At 45.5% G+C, this 18194-nt stretch overlaps 1 protein-coding gene across 4 annotated transcripts in view; it reads right to left on the bottom strand.

Annotated features, from left to right (window-relative positions):
- si:dkey-100n23.5 (cyclic AMP receptor-like protein A) overlaps nucleotides 1-18194 on the bottom strand; it is a 247467-nt gene that overhangs the window by 151758 nt on the left and 77515 nt on the right. For all 4 annotated transcript variants that reach the window (XM_041210606.1, XM_041210608.1, XM_041210607.1 and 1 more), the window contains exon 6: nucleotides 8080-8167. In XM_041210606.1, coding sequence (XP_041066540.1) covers nucleotides 8080-8167 — 88 coding nt within the window. The remainder of the gene's footprint in view (nucleotides 1-8079; nucleotides 8168-18194) is intronic.

Genomic DNA, 18194 nt, shown 5'->3' with positions numbered 1-18194 from the left:
TATGAAGATGACAGACATCGACACCAACAACTGGGATACAGTCTCTGATGACCGTGACCTCTGGAAGCTGACTGTTTGGAAGCACATTGGAAGAGGTGAGCAGAAGCAAGAGGGCCTAGAGCAAACAGAGGCCAGTGAATTGTGCACCTTCACAGCCCCCTGCCTTTATCTAGAGCAAATGCAGCAGAGACTGCCATGCCAGAGTGGGACTCCTGAGCCACACCAGGTGATGCTCAACACAGAGTTGATCATCATGGCACAACCATCGTCTTGTGAGACGCATGACTGTCACCACTACCATCAGCAGTGGTATATCAGTCCAGAGAATTGAGTGTTGGAGAACCAAAACATGCTGCACCAAATTAATTTTTGTTACTGTGGCTTATTTAAATAATTGGCTGGAGATGCATTGTAACATTTGTTTTGAAGATGCATAATTACATTTGCTTTAAAGTCTAATTTACAATATCATCTTCCCCGTCGGGTAGGCAATGCCTATCACAGCAGACTGGCTTTTCTTCTCAGGGACCTTGGTCAAGAATAATGAGATGAAAGTTTCTCTCCCTGCTGGCTCTAAGGGCCCTTTTAAAATGAGCTGGTCAGTTTCAACCTAGCTCCTCTTGGGCACAGGCGTTGAGCACAAAAAGGCTCAGAATTCTATAATTTCAATTAAGCAAGCTACAAGGATAATCAATAAAGGAGAAGCAGAGAACACTCACACTGAAGCTTTGCACATGACCTGTAATTTGAATCATTTGGGAATCCTAGTGTATGAGGAAGGCTCTCTGTTTCCAAGTAACAGACATAAACAAAAAAGAAAAATTGTAATACCCAAATAAATCCTAACTAAAACCTGAACACCCTGCTGACGTTTTCAGAGCACCAAGTTTAATCTCCATGTGTTGGACAGCATCATCATTAAATGGATTAATTGCCAAGGTTATTCTGAGAAGTAAATACCTATCTCCTTATTTTATTCTAGTAGTTTCCTCCTTATCACATACTCCTTCAAAGAGTGCATACACTCCTCCATTATAAAATAAGCAGATTGTTCAATGACTTTACTGTATTCAGCTCCACTCACAACTTCTATAATATTGATCACAAACAGTGATCCTACTTTAGATTTCCTTAATTCAAGTATAAAAATATTACCTCAACTCAAAAAAGGTTAAAAATAACCTTCAATATCCAAGCCATGTGCCCCTTTCCCTTGGACTGCATCCTAGTCACAGGTAAAAGCAAAAACAATATAAACAAGGTTTAAATACTGCAAACTGCTTTACTTTGCTACTGACTGACTACATAACAGTTATACATAAATAATGTTTCAGTGCTATATACCTTACAATATGAAATATTCTTTGTATATTTTCACAATGAAAGAAACCCTATGTGAATTGAACTTGCATGCATGCAGTAAAATTTTCTTTTATTCATTCATGGGATGTGGGCGTCACTGGCTAGGCCAACATTTATTGTCCATCCCTAATTGCCCTTGAGAAGGTGGTGAGTGAGCTGCCTTCTTGAACCACTGTAGTGCATGTGCTGTAGGTACACCCACAGTGCTGTTAGGGAGGGAGTTCCAGGATTTTGGCAATGTCTGTGAAGGATGGCGATATATTTCAAGATGGTAAGTGGCTTGGAGGGGAGCTTCCAGGTGATAGTGTTGCTATGTTTCTGCTGCACTTGTCCTTCTAGATGATAGTTGTCGTGGGTTTGGAAGGCGCTGTCTAAGGAGGCTTGGTGAGTTCCTGTAGTGTATCTTGTAAATGGTACACACTGCTGCTACTGTGCGTCGGTAGTGGAGGGAGTGAATGTTTGTGGATGGGGTTCCAATCAAGCAGGCTGCTTTGTCCTGGGTAGTGCCAAGCTTCTTGAGTGTTGTTGGAGCTGCACTCATCCAGGCAAGTGGAGAGCATTCTATCACACTCCTGACATGTGCCTTGTAGATAGTGGACAGGCTCTGGGGGTCAGAAGGTGAGTTACTCGTTGCAGGATTCCTAGTCTCTGACCTACTCTTGCAGCCACAGTATTTATATGGCTAGTCCAGTTCGGTTTCTGGTCAATGATAACCCCCAGGATGTTGATAGTGGGGGATTCAGTGATGGTAATGTCATTGAATGTCAAGTGGCGATGGTTAGCTTCTCTCTTGTTGGAGTTGGTCATTGTCTGGCACTTGTGTGGCTTGAATGTTACTTGCTACTTGTCAGCCCAAGCCTGGATATTGCTGCATTTGGACAAGGACTGCTTCAGTACCTGATGAGTCATGAATGGTGCTAAACATTGTACAACTGTCAGTGAACATCCTCACTTCTGACCTTAAGATGGAAGAAAGGTCATTGAAGAAGCAGCTGAAGATGGTTGGGCCTAGGGCACTACCGTGAGGAACTCCTGCAGTGATGTCCTGGAACTGAGATGATTGACCTCCAACGCCACTGGTTAGGCCACAGCTAGAGTACTGCGTGCAGTTCTGGAATGTGCATTATAGGAAGGATGTGATTGCACTAGAGAGAGTGCAGAGGAGATTTACCAGGTTATTGCCTGAGCTGGAGAGTTTTAGTTATGAAGAGAGATTGGATAGACTGGGGTTATTTTCCCTGGAGCAGAGGGGTTTGAAGGAGGACATGATTGAGGTGTATAAAATTATGAGGGGCATAAATAGGGTAGACAGGAAGGAATGTTTCCCCTTGGTGGAGGGATCAATAACCAGGGGGCATAGACTTAAGGTAAGGGGCAGGAGGTTTAGAGGGGATGAGAGGAAGAATTTTTCCACCCAGAGGGTGGTGGGAATCTGGAACTCACTGCCTTAAAAGGGTGGCAGAGGCAGAAACCCTCATAACATTTAAGAAGTATTTGGATGTGCACTTGCGATGCCATGGCATACAAGGCTATGGGCCTAGTGCTGGAAAATGGGATTAGAATAGTTAGGTACTTGTTTGACCAGTGCAGACTCGATGGGCCGAAGGGCCTTTTTCTGTGCTGTAGACCTCTATGACTCTACGACCACAACTTTGTGTTAGGCATGACTCCAACCAATCTTTTCCTCTTCCAAAGACACTGGTCCGACTTTAACCCATACAAACTGATCCACTTGCATGGAGGTAAAATTGGGCCGACTGACTCACGTCAGGATATGGCTCTACTGGTATCAGGCCTTCAGTATCCCAGGCAAGTCATCGTTCTTCATGTGCAAGCCGACAGATGACTTTTGGCAGGCCAATGAACTGTGAAAGCCAGAAGCACATCATCCGTTGTCATCCAATTTCCACATTTGCATTTTCCAAAAGAAATTACTGGACAGTGATGCTCCCTCTCCCCAGCCTAGGGATTCTGTGACAAATTCTGCGACCAGTGGCAGCAGTGTTCACCATCTATAAGATGCACTGCAGCAACTCACCAAGGCTCCTTTAACAGTACCTTCCAAACCCTTGACCTCTACCAACTAGGAGGGCAAGGGAAGCAGATGCATGTGAACACCACCACCTGGAAATTCCCCTCCAAAGCACTCACCATCCTGACCCTCTACTGTCACTGGGTCAAAATTCTGGAATTCTCTTCCTAATAGCACTGTGGGTGTTTCAACAACACTACCTTCTCGAGAGCAATTAGGGATTGGCAATAAATGCTGGCCTAGCCTACATTCTATCACAAATATAAAAAGTGCAGCATTCAGCTACTGCTCCAGCTGAATTTAGCAAACTCAGTACAGTGCAAGAATTGCATATTTGACCTTCTCTGCATGGCTTGATATCCCACTCTTTCTTATTATTACTTACAAGGCTACTGGTGAGCAGGTGGGGGCTGAAAAATATTTCATATGCAGTATTTTAATACAAAGTGATTTCATAAAGAGTTATATCACTATCATTATCTTTAAGTGCAGGGATCAACATGCATCGAAAGCTTAGGAATTAAATTGGAACACAAACTTCGCTGTACATTTTAAAAATACTGGATATCTCAGAGTGATTCCTTGGTGAGACAGTCCTCAGAGTTCAAACAACAGTTATAATTCAATTGATTTGCTATTATGTTTTATGAATTTATTGAACCCCCAGAATACTTTAAAAAGGAACAGTCATTCACTTCATATAACAATGCTGCAAGTTAGAGGTTCTCCAGTTGTGTTTTGTTTACAATGCTCAGCTATGTGTTTTTTAACCCATTATTAACTTTTAAAAATGCAGATTTGGACAACTACAAAGAGATATTCAGGGCTCTATGTGAAACGGTAAGTATCATATTTCAATTGCACCATCCTGGGGGTTACCATTGACCAGGAACTGAACTGGACTAGCCATATAAATATTGTGGCTACAAGAGCAGGTCAGAGGCTTGGAATCATGTGATGAGTAACTCACCTCCTGACTCCCCAAAGCCTGTCCACCATCTATAAGGCACAAGTCAGGAGTGTGGTGGAATACTCCCCACTTGCCTGGATGAGCGATGCTCCCATAACACTCAAGAAGCTTGACACCATCCAGGACAAAGCAGCCACTTAATTGGCACCACATCCACAAACATTCACTCCCTCTGCCACTGTCACACAGTAGCAGCAGTGTGTACCATCTACAAAATGCACTGCAGGAACTCACCAAGGCTCCTTTGACAGCATCTTCCAAACCCACGACCACTACCATCTAGAAGGACAAGGGCAGCAATAGATGGGAATATCACCACCTGGGTGTTCCCCTCCAAGTCACTCACCATCCTGACTTGGAAATATATCGCCATTCCTTCACTGTCGCTAGGTCAAAATCCTGGAACTTCCTTCCTAACTACACCTCACTGTGGGTGTACCTACACCACATGGACTGCAATGGTTCAAGAAGGCAGCTCACCACCACCTTCTCAAAGGCAACTAGAGATGGGCAATAAATGCTGGCCCAGCCAATGAAGCCCACATCCTATGAATGAATAAACAAAAATAACAATAGTTGGCAGTGATGTAGACTTGGGAATGTGCCAACAAGTTGGCAGGGCTAAGCAGATTAGTTTGCCTGGTGAGAAAGGAAAAGATTAGCGAAGCATTACAGGCAGCTAAATGAACAGTGTTAATGTTAGTGACAAAAGAGCCCATGAACTTCTCATAGCTACTGATGGTGAGAGCAGGAGGTATGAGGAGTTTAAGGAGACAGTCTATAGTGGAGAAAAGAAGCTGGAAGTTATCTGTGCTCTCCAGAATAATCTTGGAGTAGTGAGCAATTTTGGCAGGACAATGAGACCTGATAGCAATTAATGTGGTCCAGCCAGATCTAGCAATGGATAGCTAAAGCAAGTTGAGCACCAGGTATATTGAAGCCTGCAAGTGAATGAAGATGGCAGCAGAAACACTAAAGACTTTATTAGAAACAAAATCAAAAAGATGGAGGAAATGGAGTGGTAGAGAAAATCAACAACTATAAGATACTTGTAATACATAAAAGGTCAATGCTTAGGATATTGTAAGTTTGAAAATGCAGTTAAGTGACTTGGGCTGGGGGCGGTGGGAATGGCTTTTTTTCAGCCGCAGGCACAGAAGCAAGTGAGGTTTGAAAGTGGGCTAAGGGGATGTGGGTAGGTAAACAAAACAAGTGTCAGTAGTCCAAGGTGGCGGCACACCACTACCTTCTCAAAGGCAATTAGGGATGGGCAATAAATGCTGGCCTAGCTAGATATGCCCAAATCCCATGAACGATACAAAAAAGATGACCGACAGTTATCGGAAGTAGGGAAGATCAAGGAGGTTGCTGTAAATATAGGTAGGAGAGATTATATGGAGGAAAGATAAGAGGGAAATAGATTTAAAAGAAAAACTATAGGAGGGCCTGAGATAGAGAGTAAAATTACTGAGGATGAGGAGTGGCTTCGTGCAGAGACTTGAGGAAAAAAAAGGGAGAGAAAGGCTTAATCAGGGAGAAATTCAGGGTGATCAGAAGAAATAGGAGCACGAGTTGGCCATTTTGTCCTTTGAGTCTGCTTCAATAAGATGATGGCTGATGTGATTGTGGCCTTAACTCCACCGTCCTGGCTGTCCCCCATAACCCTTAACTCCCTTGTGAAGGTGGCATGGAGGACAAGCAGAATTTTAAAAGAAGAAGCAAGAGGGTTGAGGAACTCGAAGGAATAGAAGATACCAAAAGGAGGAGGGAGAGAGGCTAAGATGTGACTTAGTGATAAGGCCCATAACAGTTTGGGCAGGGCAGGTAATAGCAACTGTCAGATGGGGGCGGTTTAATAACGGACAAGGTGCTACCATTGTGAGGCAACTTTCAATTCATTTGCTATTTATTAAGTATAAGAAAATGCTGGAAATACTCAGCAGGCTTCTGCTCTTTAACAGAGTTAAAATTTGAGGTCAATGACTGACCTTTCATCAGAACTTTACATTGACCTAAAACATTATCTCTATTTTTCTCCTTAGATGCTGCCAGACCTGCTGAGCATTTCCAGCATTTTCCATTTTTATTTCATTTCCAGCTTCTGCAGTATTCTACTGTTTTTTCCCTCTTTATCCTTTCATGGGATGTGGACATGACTGGCAAAGTCAGCATTTCTTGCCCATCCCTAATTGCCCTTGAACTGAATGGCTTGCGAGGCCATTTTGGAGGCCAATTAAGAGTCAACCACATTGCTGTGGGTCTGGAATCACATGTAGGCCAGACCAGATAAAGATGGCAGATTTCCTTCCCTAAAGGGCATTAGTGAACCAGATGGGTTTTTATGAAAACTGACAGTGGTTTCATGGTCAACCTTATTGAGATTAGCTTTTCAATTCCAGATTGTTAACTTAATTTAAATTCCACCAGCTGCCATGGTGGGATTTGAACCCTTGTCCCCAGAATATTAGCCTGGGCCTCTGGAATACCAGTCCAGTGACATTATCACTACAACACCATTTCCCTTTATTGAATAGCTATTTTTTAAAATCTTCTTCCAACAAGTACAGGAAGAGCACATTTGAAACAATGAAGTACATTCATCTGAGGTCACAACTAAGACCTTGTTCACTTATGTCCTTGGGATCACATTGTGTCATGGCTGCTAACGCTGCAATCGTTCATCAGTTCTTCAATATTGAAAGGAAAGGACTTATTTGTACACTGTGACAGCAGTTTCATTTGTTAAAAAGCCAAAGACTCTCAAATATATTTTAGTCATTTAAAGTTTATTTAAGCATACAATTCACCTCTCCTCTGAAATGCAATCCACTTAAATCATTCACATTTTTATGATGGAGAATGGAATTCTGAACTTCAAGTTTATACATAGCAGTAATTCCTATACTGCATTACTGCTTTTTGGCTCCAATAAATAATGCAATTCAATTCTAAGCTTTAAAATCCTTAAGTTCATTGAGGTAGTTCAGCAGACCAAAATGTTAAATGTGTTGGTCTAAAAACTGTAAAAACAGAGGTTGAATCTCAGCATAGGGGTGTTAGCTGCTAATCTCAAGCAGAAAATTAGGCACAAAACCTAGCAGAGAACAACATAACAGAAAAAAAAATAGTCAGGGCTTCTAACAGCCTACATTTCTGCACTCAATTGGCTACAGAGAATTCCCTACCTACTGCACTGACTATATGAATAGTTTGTGAAGATACTTTGGGGAAAAGAGAGTAAGGAGAGTTAATAAACTCAGAGCAATTGGCTCTCCTTACCCTCTTATCCCCAAAGTATCTTCACAAACTATTCATACAGTCAATGCAGTAGGTAGGGAATTCTCTGTAGCCAATTAAGAGCCAAACAACTGTACTGTACAACCAAACTTCAGCAGTATGTCTGGATTCAAACCAGCCAGACATTCAGGTTTGTTTTTAAAGGAGGAAAAAAATTACTGTAGAGGACTAAATTTTACAAATATTCATAGTAACATGTAGCTGAACAGGAAGTTAATAGTCATAGTCATAGAAGTGCAGATGCAAGAAAAATATCCAGCAACTCTCCAAGTGCTGCACATAACAATGATCTAGGGTATCTGAAGAACTATTGGCAAAATCATAGTAAGTATAGAGATGAGTTATAGTTTTGTAGTACTTTAATCAACAATATACAAAGGAAGGTCAAAGAGAGAACAACATCTAGTGCAATACTCACACTGCAAAGCGATCTGTTCTGATTTCTTTCACCAAGTTGAAATATAGGTTGACTGTTATGCAACAAACCCAAGCCAGGGAGCACCAGTCTGCATGTGAACAGAAAATGAGTTAAACATTAAAGGCAAAATGCGCAAAAACATATGGATTTAAAAGGGCTGTTTTCCAACTTCAGGTTCCAGGAGGCAGAGCCTCTCTCACACTAATCGCATATCTGAAATTCAAGTGCATACTTGAATTAATGGTTGGAAAATCGTGCGCAGCACATATTTGAATTTCAGATATATATACCTGGCAGGTTTATCTCACCAGCAGGAACACAAAGGTTGGAAAATTAGCTATGTAGATTGTTCTGATAGAGATGATTATTTCCATGACTTCACTACCAATGTTAGAAGTAGGGCCAGAGAAAAGTTATGGCACAGAATGAGGCCATTCAGCCCATCATGTCTGCTCTGGCCAAAAAGGAGAAAAAAACTAGTTGCCCATTCTAATCCCACCTTCCAGCATCTAGTCTGCAGCCTTGCAGGTTACAACACTTCAGGTGCAGATCCAGGTACCCTTTAAATGAGTTGAAGTATTCTGCCTCCACCACCAAACCAGGCAGTGAATTCCAGGCACCCACCGCCCTCTGGGTGAAGAAGTTTTTCTTTATGTCCCCTCTAATCCTTCTACCAATCACCTTAAATCTGTGATCCCTGGTAATTGACCTCTCCACTAAGAGAAACAGGCCTATCCTGTCTACTCTATCTAGGCCCTCATAAACTTGTATACTTCAATTAAGTCACCCCTCAGCCTCATCTGTTCTAAGGAAAACAACCCTAGTCTATCAAATCTTTCCTCATAGCTGGAATTTTCAAGCCCTAACAACATTCTTATAAATCTCCTCTGCACTCTCACCTCTCTTCTCTCTTAGGCAGTCCCTTGGGGTCGAGGATGACTTGCTTCCACATTAAAAATGACTCAGGTGACTGAAGTGTCCAATGCGTGACCTACAGTCTCTGTCACAGGTGGGGCAGACCTGGGGCAGGTAGAGGGAACAGGTGGATGGGTGCCTGGGTTGCCACATGCTCCTTTCACTGTCGACACTTGGCTTCAGCTAACCCTTAGCAATGAGACTTGAGGTGTTCAACTCCTTCCTGGATACTTTCTCTCCACTTTGGGCGGTCTTGGGCCAAGGTTTCCCAGATGTCAATGGGGATGTTGCACTTTTTCAAGGAGGTTTTGAGGGTGTCCTTGAAGCATTTCCTCTGCACTCCTGGTGCTCGTCTGCTGTGTCGAGGCTCCAAGTAGAGCGCTTGTTTCAGGAGTCTTGTGTCAGGCATATAGACGATTGAGTCCACTCAGTGGAGCTGATCGAGTGTGTTCAATGCTTCAATGCTGGGATGTTGGCCTGAATGAGAACACTGATGTTGGTGCGCCTATCCCACTAATGGATTTGCAGGATCTTGTGGAGGCAGCACTGGAGGTATTTCTCCAGAGATTTGAGGTGCCTGCTGTATGTAGTCCATGTCTCTGAGTGGGTATCACTACTCCTCTGTAGACCGTGAGCTTGATGCTGGGTTTGAGATCCTGGTCTTCAATCACTCTGTTCCTCAGGTGGCCGAAGGCTGCACTGGCACACTGAAGCTGGTTTTGAACCTCGTTGTCAATGTCTGCTCTTTTGACAGTAGGCTTCCAAGGTATGGAAAATGGTCCACATTGTCTAAGGCCTCGTTGTGGACTTTGGTAACTGGGCCGGGGGGGGGGGGGGGGGGGGGGGGGGGGGGGGGCAGTGCACTGTGGAGAGGGAAGGTTGGTGGAAGATGTTTGCCTTACAGATGTTTAATGTAAGGCCCATACTCTTGTACACTCTGGTGAACATGTTGACAATGGCTTGGAGATCGGTCTCCGAGTGTGCACAGGTGCAAGCATCATCTGCATACTGTAGTTCAATGACAGAGGATGGGACGACCTTGGATCTGGCCTACAGGCAGCGGAAGTTGAACAGGTTCCCACTTGTTCTGCAGTTTAGCCCCGCTCCAGCGGGAAGCTTGCCGGGGGTGAGATGGAGTATTGCAGCAAGAAGGTCGAGAAGAGCATCGGTGTGATGACACAGCCTTGCTTGACCTAGGTCCAAACCTGGATAAGGTCTGTGGTGGATCTGTTGGTCAGGATCATGACTTGTATGTCATCGTGGAGCAGGCGGAGAGTGGTGACAAACTTTTAGGGGGGCAGCCGAAATGGAGGAGGATGCTCCATAATCCTTCGTAGTTGACAGTGTTGAAAGTTTTTGTGAGGTCAAAGAAGGCCATGTACAAGGGTTAGTGCTGTTCCATGAACTTCTCTTGCAGTTTCCGCGCGGTGAAGATTGTGTCCATTGTGCCCCTTAGTGAGCGGAATCTGCATAGTGACTCTGGGAAGAGCTCTTCAGCCACAGGGAGAAGGCAATTAAGGAGGATTCTTGCGATGACCTTCCCTGTGGCCGACAGCAGGGAGATTCCTCTATAGTTACCGCAGTCAGATTTATCACCTCTCTTGAAGATAGTCACAATTACTGCATCTCTGAGGTCTCTGGGCATACTCTCCTCCTTCCAGATAAGGGAGATGAGGCCATGTATTTGCACCAATAGTGCTTCTCTGCCATGCTTAGTGCTTTGGCGAGGATTCCATCTACACCTGATGCCTTGTTGCTCTTTAGCTGTCAAAGGCCTTTTCTACCTACGTTGTGCTGAGATGGTAGCAGGTAACATGCTGTGGGATGCTACCTGCCACCATATCAGTACTCTCTCCAGAGCAATTATGTCCTTCCTGTAATGTGGCACACAAAATTCCAGTTGTGGTCTAAACAGTTTTTTATACAGTTCCAGCATTACATCCCTGCTCTTATATTCTATACCTCGTCCAATAAAGGAAAACATTCCATATGCTTTCTTTACCACCTTGTCCACCTGTCCTGCCACCTTCAGGAACTTATGGACATGCACTCCAAGGTCTCTCACTTCCTCGACTCCTCTCAATATCCTCCCGTTTATTGTGTACTCCCTTGTTTTGTTTGCCCTCCCCAACTAAATTACCTCACACTTCTCTGAACTGAATTCCATTTACCACTTTTCCACCCACTCAACCAAACCATTGATATCATTCTGGAGTTGAGAGCTATCCGTTTCTCACAATCAACTACATGACCACTTTTTGTGTCATCTGCAAATTTTCCCATCATGCCTCCCACATTTAAGTCCAAATCATTAATATATACAACAAACAGTAAGGGACCCAACACTGAGCCCTGTGGAATGCCACTGGAAACCACTTTCTATTCGCAAAAACGTTCACTGACCATTATCCTTTGTTCCTGTCGCTGAGCCAATTTTGGATCCAACTTGCCATATTCCCCTGTATCCTATAGGCTTTTACTTTTCTGACCAGTCTGCCATGTGGGACCTTGTCAAATGCCTTACTAAAATCCACATAGACAACATCCACTGCCCTACCCTCATCAATCCTCCTTGTTACTTCCTTAAAAGATTTGATTAAATTGGTAAGACACGACCTAACAAAACCATGCTGACTACCATTCCTTTCTGAGTGATAGTTTATCCTATCTTTAGGAATTTAAAAAAATGTTTTTTTTAAGCGGAATGTGGGCATCATTGACATGGCCAGCATTTACTGTCCATCCCTAATTGCCCTTGAGCCAATTGGCTTGCCACCTCATTTCAGAGGGCAGTTAAGAGTGAAACACACTGTTGTAGGCCAGATCAGGTAAGGATGGCAGATTTCCTTCCCAGATGGTGAACCTGATGGGTTTTACGACAATCAATAATAGTTTCACAGTCACCAATACTGAGACGAGCTTTTCAATTCCAAATTATTAATTTAATTTAAATTCCACTGGCTTCTGTGGTGGGGTTTGAACCCATGTCCCCAGATCATTAGCTTAGGCCTCCAATTTACTAGAACAGTGACATTACCACTACACCATCGTCTCCCCATTGATTGTAATAATTTGCCCACCACCAAAGTCAGACTGACAGGCCGATAATTATCTGGCCTATCCCTTGCACCCATTTAACATAGTGGCACAATGTTCACAGACCTCCAATCATTTGGTACCTCGCCTGCATCTAGTCAGGATTGGAAAATGATCCTCAGAACATCTGCTATTTCCTCCCTGGCTTCTTAAACAACCTGGGATACAATCCATCAGGCCATGTTGATTTATCCACCTTCAAGGATGACAGTCCCTCCAGTATTTCCCCTCTCGTTATGCTTATTGTATCTAATATTTCATAATCCTCCTCTTTAATCAGAATGTCTGCGTCATCCCTCTCCTTTGGGTTGACAGGGACAAACTATTCATTAAGTACCCTGCCCAAATTTTCTGTATCAACATACAAGCCTGAATTTTCAGCGCAATCAGCGGGCCTGGAAGTAGATGCAAAATTCACTCCCGCCTGCGATCAGCTCCTGTAGCCAATTTCATGCTGGCTGTCCAATTAACTGCCAGCCAGCATGAAACACACTCTGAGAGAAGCTGAGTGCTGCTGGCAGGGGTGGGTTCCAGGAGCAGGAAGGGTGTGGGCAGGGGATTTAAACACAGCTCCCTGAAGGCTGTAAGTCTGTGCTCCGAGCCTCAGGGAGCTGGTTTGGATTTCAAAACTTTTTGGTCACATTTCTTGATTTAGAGTGCTGCTCCTCTCTCTGGGATGGCATCACAGCTGGAGCCCTTCCCAGGCGTGATGGAAATGCTCGGATCCAGCCTGCCCCTCCCATTTTTTGGATGAGTGCCTTAGGGTTTTGCTGGAGGCAGTAAGTGACCGTCATGACAACCTGCTGCTAAGGGACAGCAAGAGGAGGCTCCTCAGCTAATTTATGTTTCCTTGGCACATGTACTGGTCTATTTGTACCTCTGCCTTCTTTATAAAAATGTTACATTATGTGCAATAGCCTTAGTGTGCTTCAGGCAATTAATAGGGAAGAGGCCCGGGAGTCATGTGTAACACAGAGGAAGAGCTACAAAATTTATTTCACATGTCGGGACTTGACTTAAGAGTGACAGGAGTGCCTCATCAGGTATGATCAGTAAGGTGGGGTACCCCCTGCCATTACCTTGACTTCTTACTTTAGATTTCTAGCTGAAGGTCCTTTGATTCAAGGTCTCCCTGCTTCCCATAAGGATCCTCACATCAGGATCCTGCTCCTCGTGCTGGGGCTCCTCCAGCTCCTCCTCAGACCAACACTTGATTCATCCTTGCAGCCTGTTGAGCAGGATTGTTGTCTTCATCCTCCAATGGGTCCCTGCTTGACAGAGCCAGATTGTGCAGTGTGCAACAGACAACAACAATAAGGGAAACACGCTCAGGAGGATATTGAAGTGATCCCCCTGAGTGGTCCAGGCAGCGGAACCTCATTTTGAGTAGACCTAAGGTCCTCTCAATTATTGCTCTTGTAGAGGTATGACTGCAATTATAGTTCACCTCAGCTGCAGTCCTCGAGTGTCTCAGTGGTGTCATCAGGCAGCTTTTCAACGGATAGCCTTTGCCCCCCCAGAAGCCAATCATCCAAGTGAGCTGGAGCCATGAAAAGCCTTGGCACCTGGGAGTGACAGAGGATGTAGGCATCATGACAGTTTTCTGGATACCTGGCACAAACCTGCAGTATCTGACTCTTCTAGTCACACACAATTTGGATGCTGAGGGAGTGGAAGCTCTTTCTATTGGCAAAGGCACCAGGCTCCACCGCTATGGGAACTTTATGGTGCAGTCAATGGTTCCCTGGATGTGAGGAAATCCTGCTGCAAAGCCACTGGGTTGCTCAGCCTGACTGGCTTTGTTGGTCCTGAAGTGAACGAAGGTACTGACCCTTTGGAACAGAGCATCAGTGACCAGTTTGATGCAGCTATGGGCAGTTGATTGGGAGACACCACATAGGTCTCCCATTGAACCCTGGAAAGAACCAGAGGCATAAGAGTTCAGGGCAACTGTAACCTTAAGAGCCACTGGCAGAGGGCAGCCAGCTACACAATTGAAGGCGATTTCGGAACCAATCATTTCACATATGGAGGTGAGAGTCTCCCTGGAGAGGCGGAGCCTTCTTTGACACTGAACCTCAGACATGTCCAGGTAGCAGGAGCACTGCCTGTAGACTCTCACTGCTGGGTAATTGCGCCTTCTCCAGACCCTTCTGCCTTGCATTTCCTGCTGTGCTTCTCGATCCATGGGTCCCACCCTGGAATGCTACCTGCGGGCCACTGGCCTCCTCTCCTCTTCTGAGGAGATCCCTCCTGCAGAGTACGCTATCCCCATTTTTGTGCAGATAGTTGCACAAGTTTCTGCACGGAAGGAGCTTATTGACAGAAGGCCTCTGCATATCCTAAGAAATCAGTTCTCCAGAACAGAAAAAGGCCAGAAACTATCTATAAACCAGCTCCAAACCACTCACAGCCAAACGCCTAACTACTCCTAATTTTGCACCTGCCTGGGGGTCTTTATCCAGCCCTGGATGTAGATTGCATGAACAACGTGAAGGCCGCCTAGTTGAGTGGCCAATGCGCCAAGCATAAAAGTGCATGGGCCACTCAAAATCACAGTCAATTGTCCTTTAAATTGCTTTAATTGGCCTTTTAATGGTCAGCAGGCGCATTTCCAACTTCTGTACACGCCCACCGACCAAAATATTGCGAGGCAGCGCAATGACGTCGGGATGCCCTCCCAACAACATCGTGCTCAATTTCTCGATTGATCGTGTCCCTGCACCCACTCAGGGCACAAAATTATGGCCACATGTTACCTTGTACATCTCTGATAGGCTCTACTCTTTCTTTGGTTATCCTCTTGACCTTAATGTACTAATAATACATCTTTTGGTTTCCTTGTTTTTACCTGCCAATATTTTTTCATAACCTCTCTTCGCTTTCCTAATTTCCTTTTTTACTTCACCCCGGTACTTTCTATACTCCTCTAGGGTTTCTATAACTGTCATAAGCTGTCTTTTTCTGCTTTATTTCACCCTGTATGCTTCTGGATAGCCAGGGAGCTCTAGATTTGGCAATACCACCCTTTCTCTTTTTGGGTACATTTCTACACTGTGCCTGTAGAATCTTGATTTTGAATGTCTTTCACTGATTTGTCACTGGTTTTCCTTTAAGTAGCTATATCCAGTCCACTTTCGCCAGATCGCTTCTCAACTTCGTAAAATTTGTCTTCCCCCAATTTAGAACGTTTACTCTTGTTCTATCTTTGCCATTTTCCATAATGATGCTAAATCTAACTGTACTATGGGCACTATCCCCAGAATAATCACCCACTGCTACTTCATACACTTGCCCTGCTTCGTTTCCTAAGACTAAATCTAGAATTGCACTCCCTCTCATTGGGTTTGTTACATGCTGGTTGAAAAGGTTCTCTTGAATGCAGTTCATGAATGTTGTGCCCTCTGTGCCTTTCACTCTATTTGTACCCCAGTTGATAGGAGGGTCGTTGAAGTCCCCAAATACTACTGCCCTATTGTTATTGCACTCAGAAATTTGCCTACATAGTTGCTCTTCTATCTCCCTCACTATTTGGGGGTGTATAGTACACTCCCAGCAGTGTGGCTGCCCCTTTATTTTTCAGCTCAACCATATGGCCTCATTTGATGCTTCATTTAATATATCATCCCTCCTGACAGCTGTAATTGATTCTTTAGCCAATAATGCTACGCTCCACCTTTTTCATCCCCCTCTCCATCTTGCCCGAAAACTGTTTTTCCAGAGGTGTTGAGCTGCCATTTTTGCCCCCTTTAAACCAAGGGCAGAATTTTCCCGTTGTCATGTGGGGGGCAGGCCCTGCACGTCTACATGTAAAATGACGCATCGGGCAAGTGTCCCGGTGTCGCCACGCGCCATCACCATATTTTGCTGGGTGGGCACACGATGATGTCCGACGCACGCCCACCATTAACTAACGGGCCACTTAAGGCCCTTTAGTCTTCAATCGACACCAATTTTTCTGCGTCTGTGCAATCTTTGGGTTGGCGCACGGGTGCAACGGGCAGGCGAGAAGGGCACATTTGTATTAAACGCATCCACGGGTGGGGTAAGAGGGCTCACTGGGGTCATGAACGTGCACAGTCAAGTATTTATTTATGAAAGTTTTTCAAACTTGCCTGTGTGATCTGCAGTACTTCAGAACACATCGCAGCTGCTTTTTCTGGACTCTTAACCTTCAGGTCAGCACTCTGCAGTGAGTAATCTTTTCTGGGCCTGCAGGTTTCAGGAAGCCTTCCCTTAGCCTGGGTACGGGAGCTGTACTGTCCACTGGAGGCAGCTCCTCTGAGGAGGAAGGGAGGGCTAGAAGGGGGAGGAGACCAGGAGTGCACATTCAGCCTCCAGGGGAGCCACCTTTGGGAGGACAGGTGCAGGCACAAGGGGCACAGGGCCAAGAGGTAGTCCAAGGCAGAAGGGGCCGCAAAAGACGCCATCATCCTGCTGTCAGGGTATACAGGCGGCAAACCAGCTACCTCAATTTGTTTGAGGTGCAGTGCCAAAGGAGGCTCTGACTCTCAAGGGAGACAGTCAATTATACCTGTCAGATGATTGGGCCTGAGATCTCCGTGAACTGTGTGCATGGACACTCCATGCCAGTGGCTCTGAAGGTCACAGCTGCCCTCAACTTCTATGCCTCTGGCTCCTTCCAGGGCTCGGTGGGTGATCTTTGTGGTGTCTCCCAATCAGCTGCCCACACTTGTGTCAAGCAGGTCACAGACGCAGTGTTCAGGCGTGCATTGACCTTCATCCACTTCCGTTGGGATCAAGCAAGCCAGACACAGTGAGCCAGAGGCTTCGCGGCCATTGCTGGCTTCCCCCACGTCCAGGGTGCAATAGGCTGCACACATGTGGCCATCAAGGCGCCAGCAGGTGAGCCCGGTGCCTTCGTCAACAGGAAGCGCTTCCACTCCATGAACATGCAGATAGTGTGTGACCACAAGGTGCTGATTCTACAAGTTTGTGCAAGGTACCCAGGCAGCTCTCACGATGCCTACATCCTCAGACACTCCCAGGTGCCGGGGCTCTTCAGTGCTCCAGCCCAGCTTGATGGATGGCTGCCGGGTGACAAGGGCTATCCCCTCAGAAGGTGGATAATGATGTCTCTCCACCATCCAAGAACAGAAGCTGAGCAACGCTACAATAGGAGCCATGCCTCCACAAGGGCTGTGGTGGAAAGAGCCATCGGTCTTCTCAAGATGCGCTTCTGATGCCTGGTCCGCTCAGGGGGCACACTCCAGTACACCCTAGATCGTGTCTTGATGATAGTGGTTGCATGCTGCGCTCTCCACAATCTTGCGCTGGAAAGGGGGAACGCAGTGGACAATGAAGACATCGACACAGTGGCTGCGGCTGCACATGATGAGTCCAGCAGTGAGTCCGAGGATGAGCATGCACAGGGAAATGCTGAGGGGGTAGACGCTGACCCCAGCATACTCCAGGGAGGCAGGGACACCCAGGAGGCTTTAATCCAATTAACCTTCAGCTAGCACACCACAGATGGTTCACCAAGACAAGCCTGGGCTGTCAGTTCGACACTCGACACCCAAGTGCAAAATCTGCCAGGTTAGCAACAGTAACTAAGGGCATTGTTAATAAAGCTCAATGTCCAAAAAAGCACTCATTACAGTTTTGGAAACCTTATAAATGCAGAAGAAAAGAGGCACCCTCAGCCATGGTGACATATCTGAATTTAATGTGAGAAACAAAGCAGCTTATTACAAAAAATAGACAAAAGTGTTACAAATCAAATAAAATCAGAAGGGCCTCATTTTGGGCCAACAAAAAACTACCAGTGAAAAATCCGCGGTGTGCCTAAGGTGTCTTATGCTTTCATTTCCGGGTGCTACATCTTGGTGCTGCCCCATTGCTCGGAGTGGCATCTGAGATAGCCTGCTGGCTCTGCTGTCCTCTTGGCCTGTGACCATGGCAGTCGTCCTCTGGCCCATGGAGCCTGTGCTGGCCCCGCTTGGGAGGGAGCTGCCAGTTCCACAGCTGGCAATGCTCCAGTCACCACAGCCTCACTGGATAATACGGTCACTGGGAGAGGGGAGGAGCAGCTGCTGCCCTCATCCAGAACGCCCTGAGAGGTGCCCGCAGAGACAACAGGC

The sequence above is a fragment of the Carcharodon carcharias genome, chromosome 18 (assembly GCF_017639515.1).
Source record: "Carcharodon carcharias isolate sCarCar2 chromosome 18, sCarCar2.pri, whole genome shotgun sequence".
In the NCBI taxonomy this organism is placed as follows: Eukaryota; Metazoa; Chordata; class Chondrichthyes; order Lamniformes; family Lamnidae; genus Carcharodon; species Carcharodon carcharias.
Note: the sequence above shows the minus strand (reverse complement) of the source record. Positions and strands in the feature narration are given on the sequence as shown.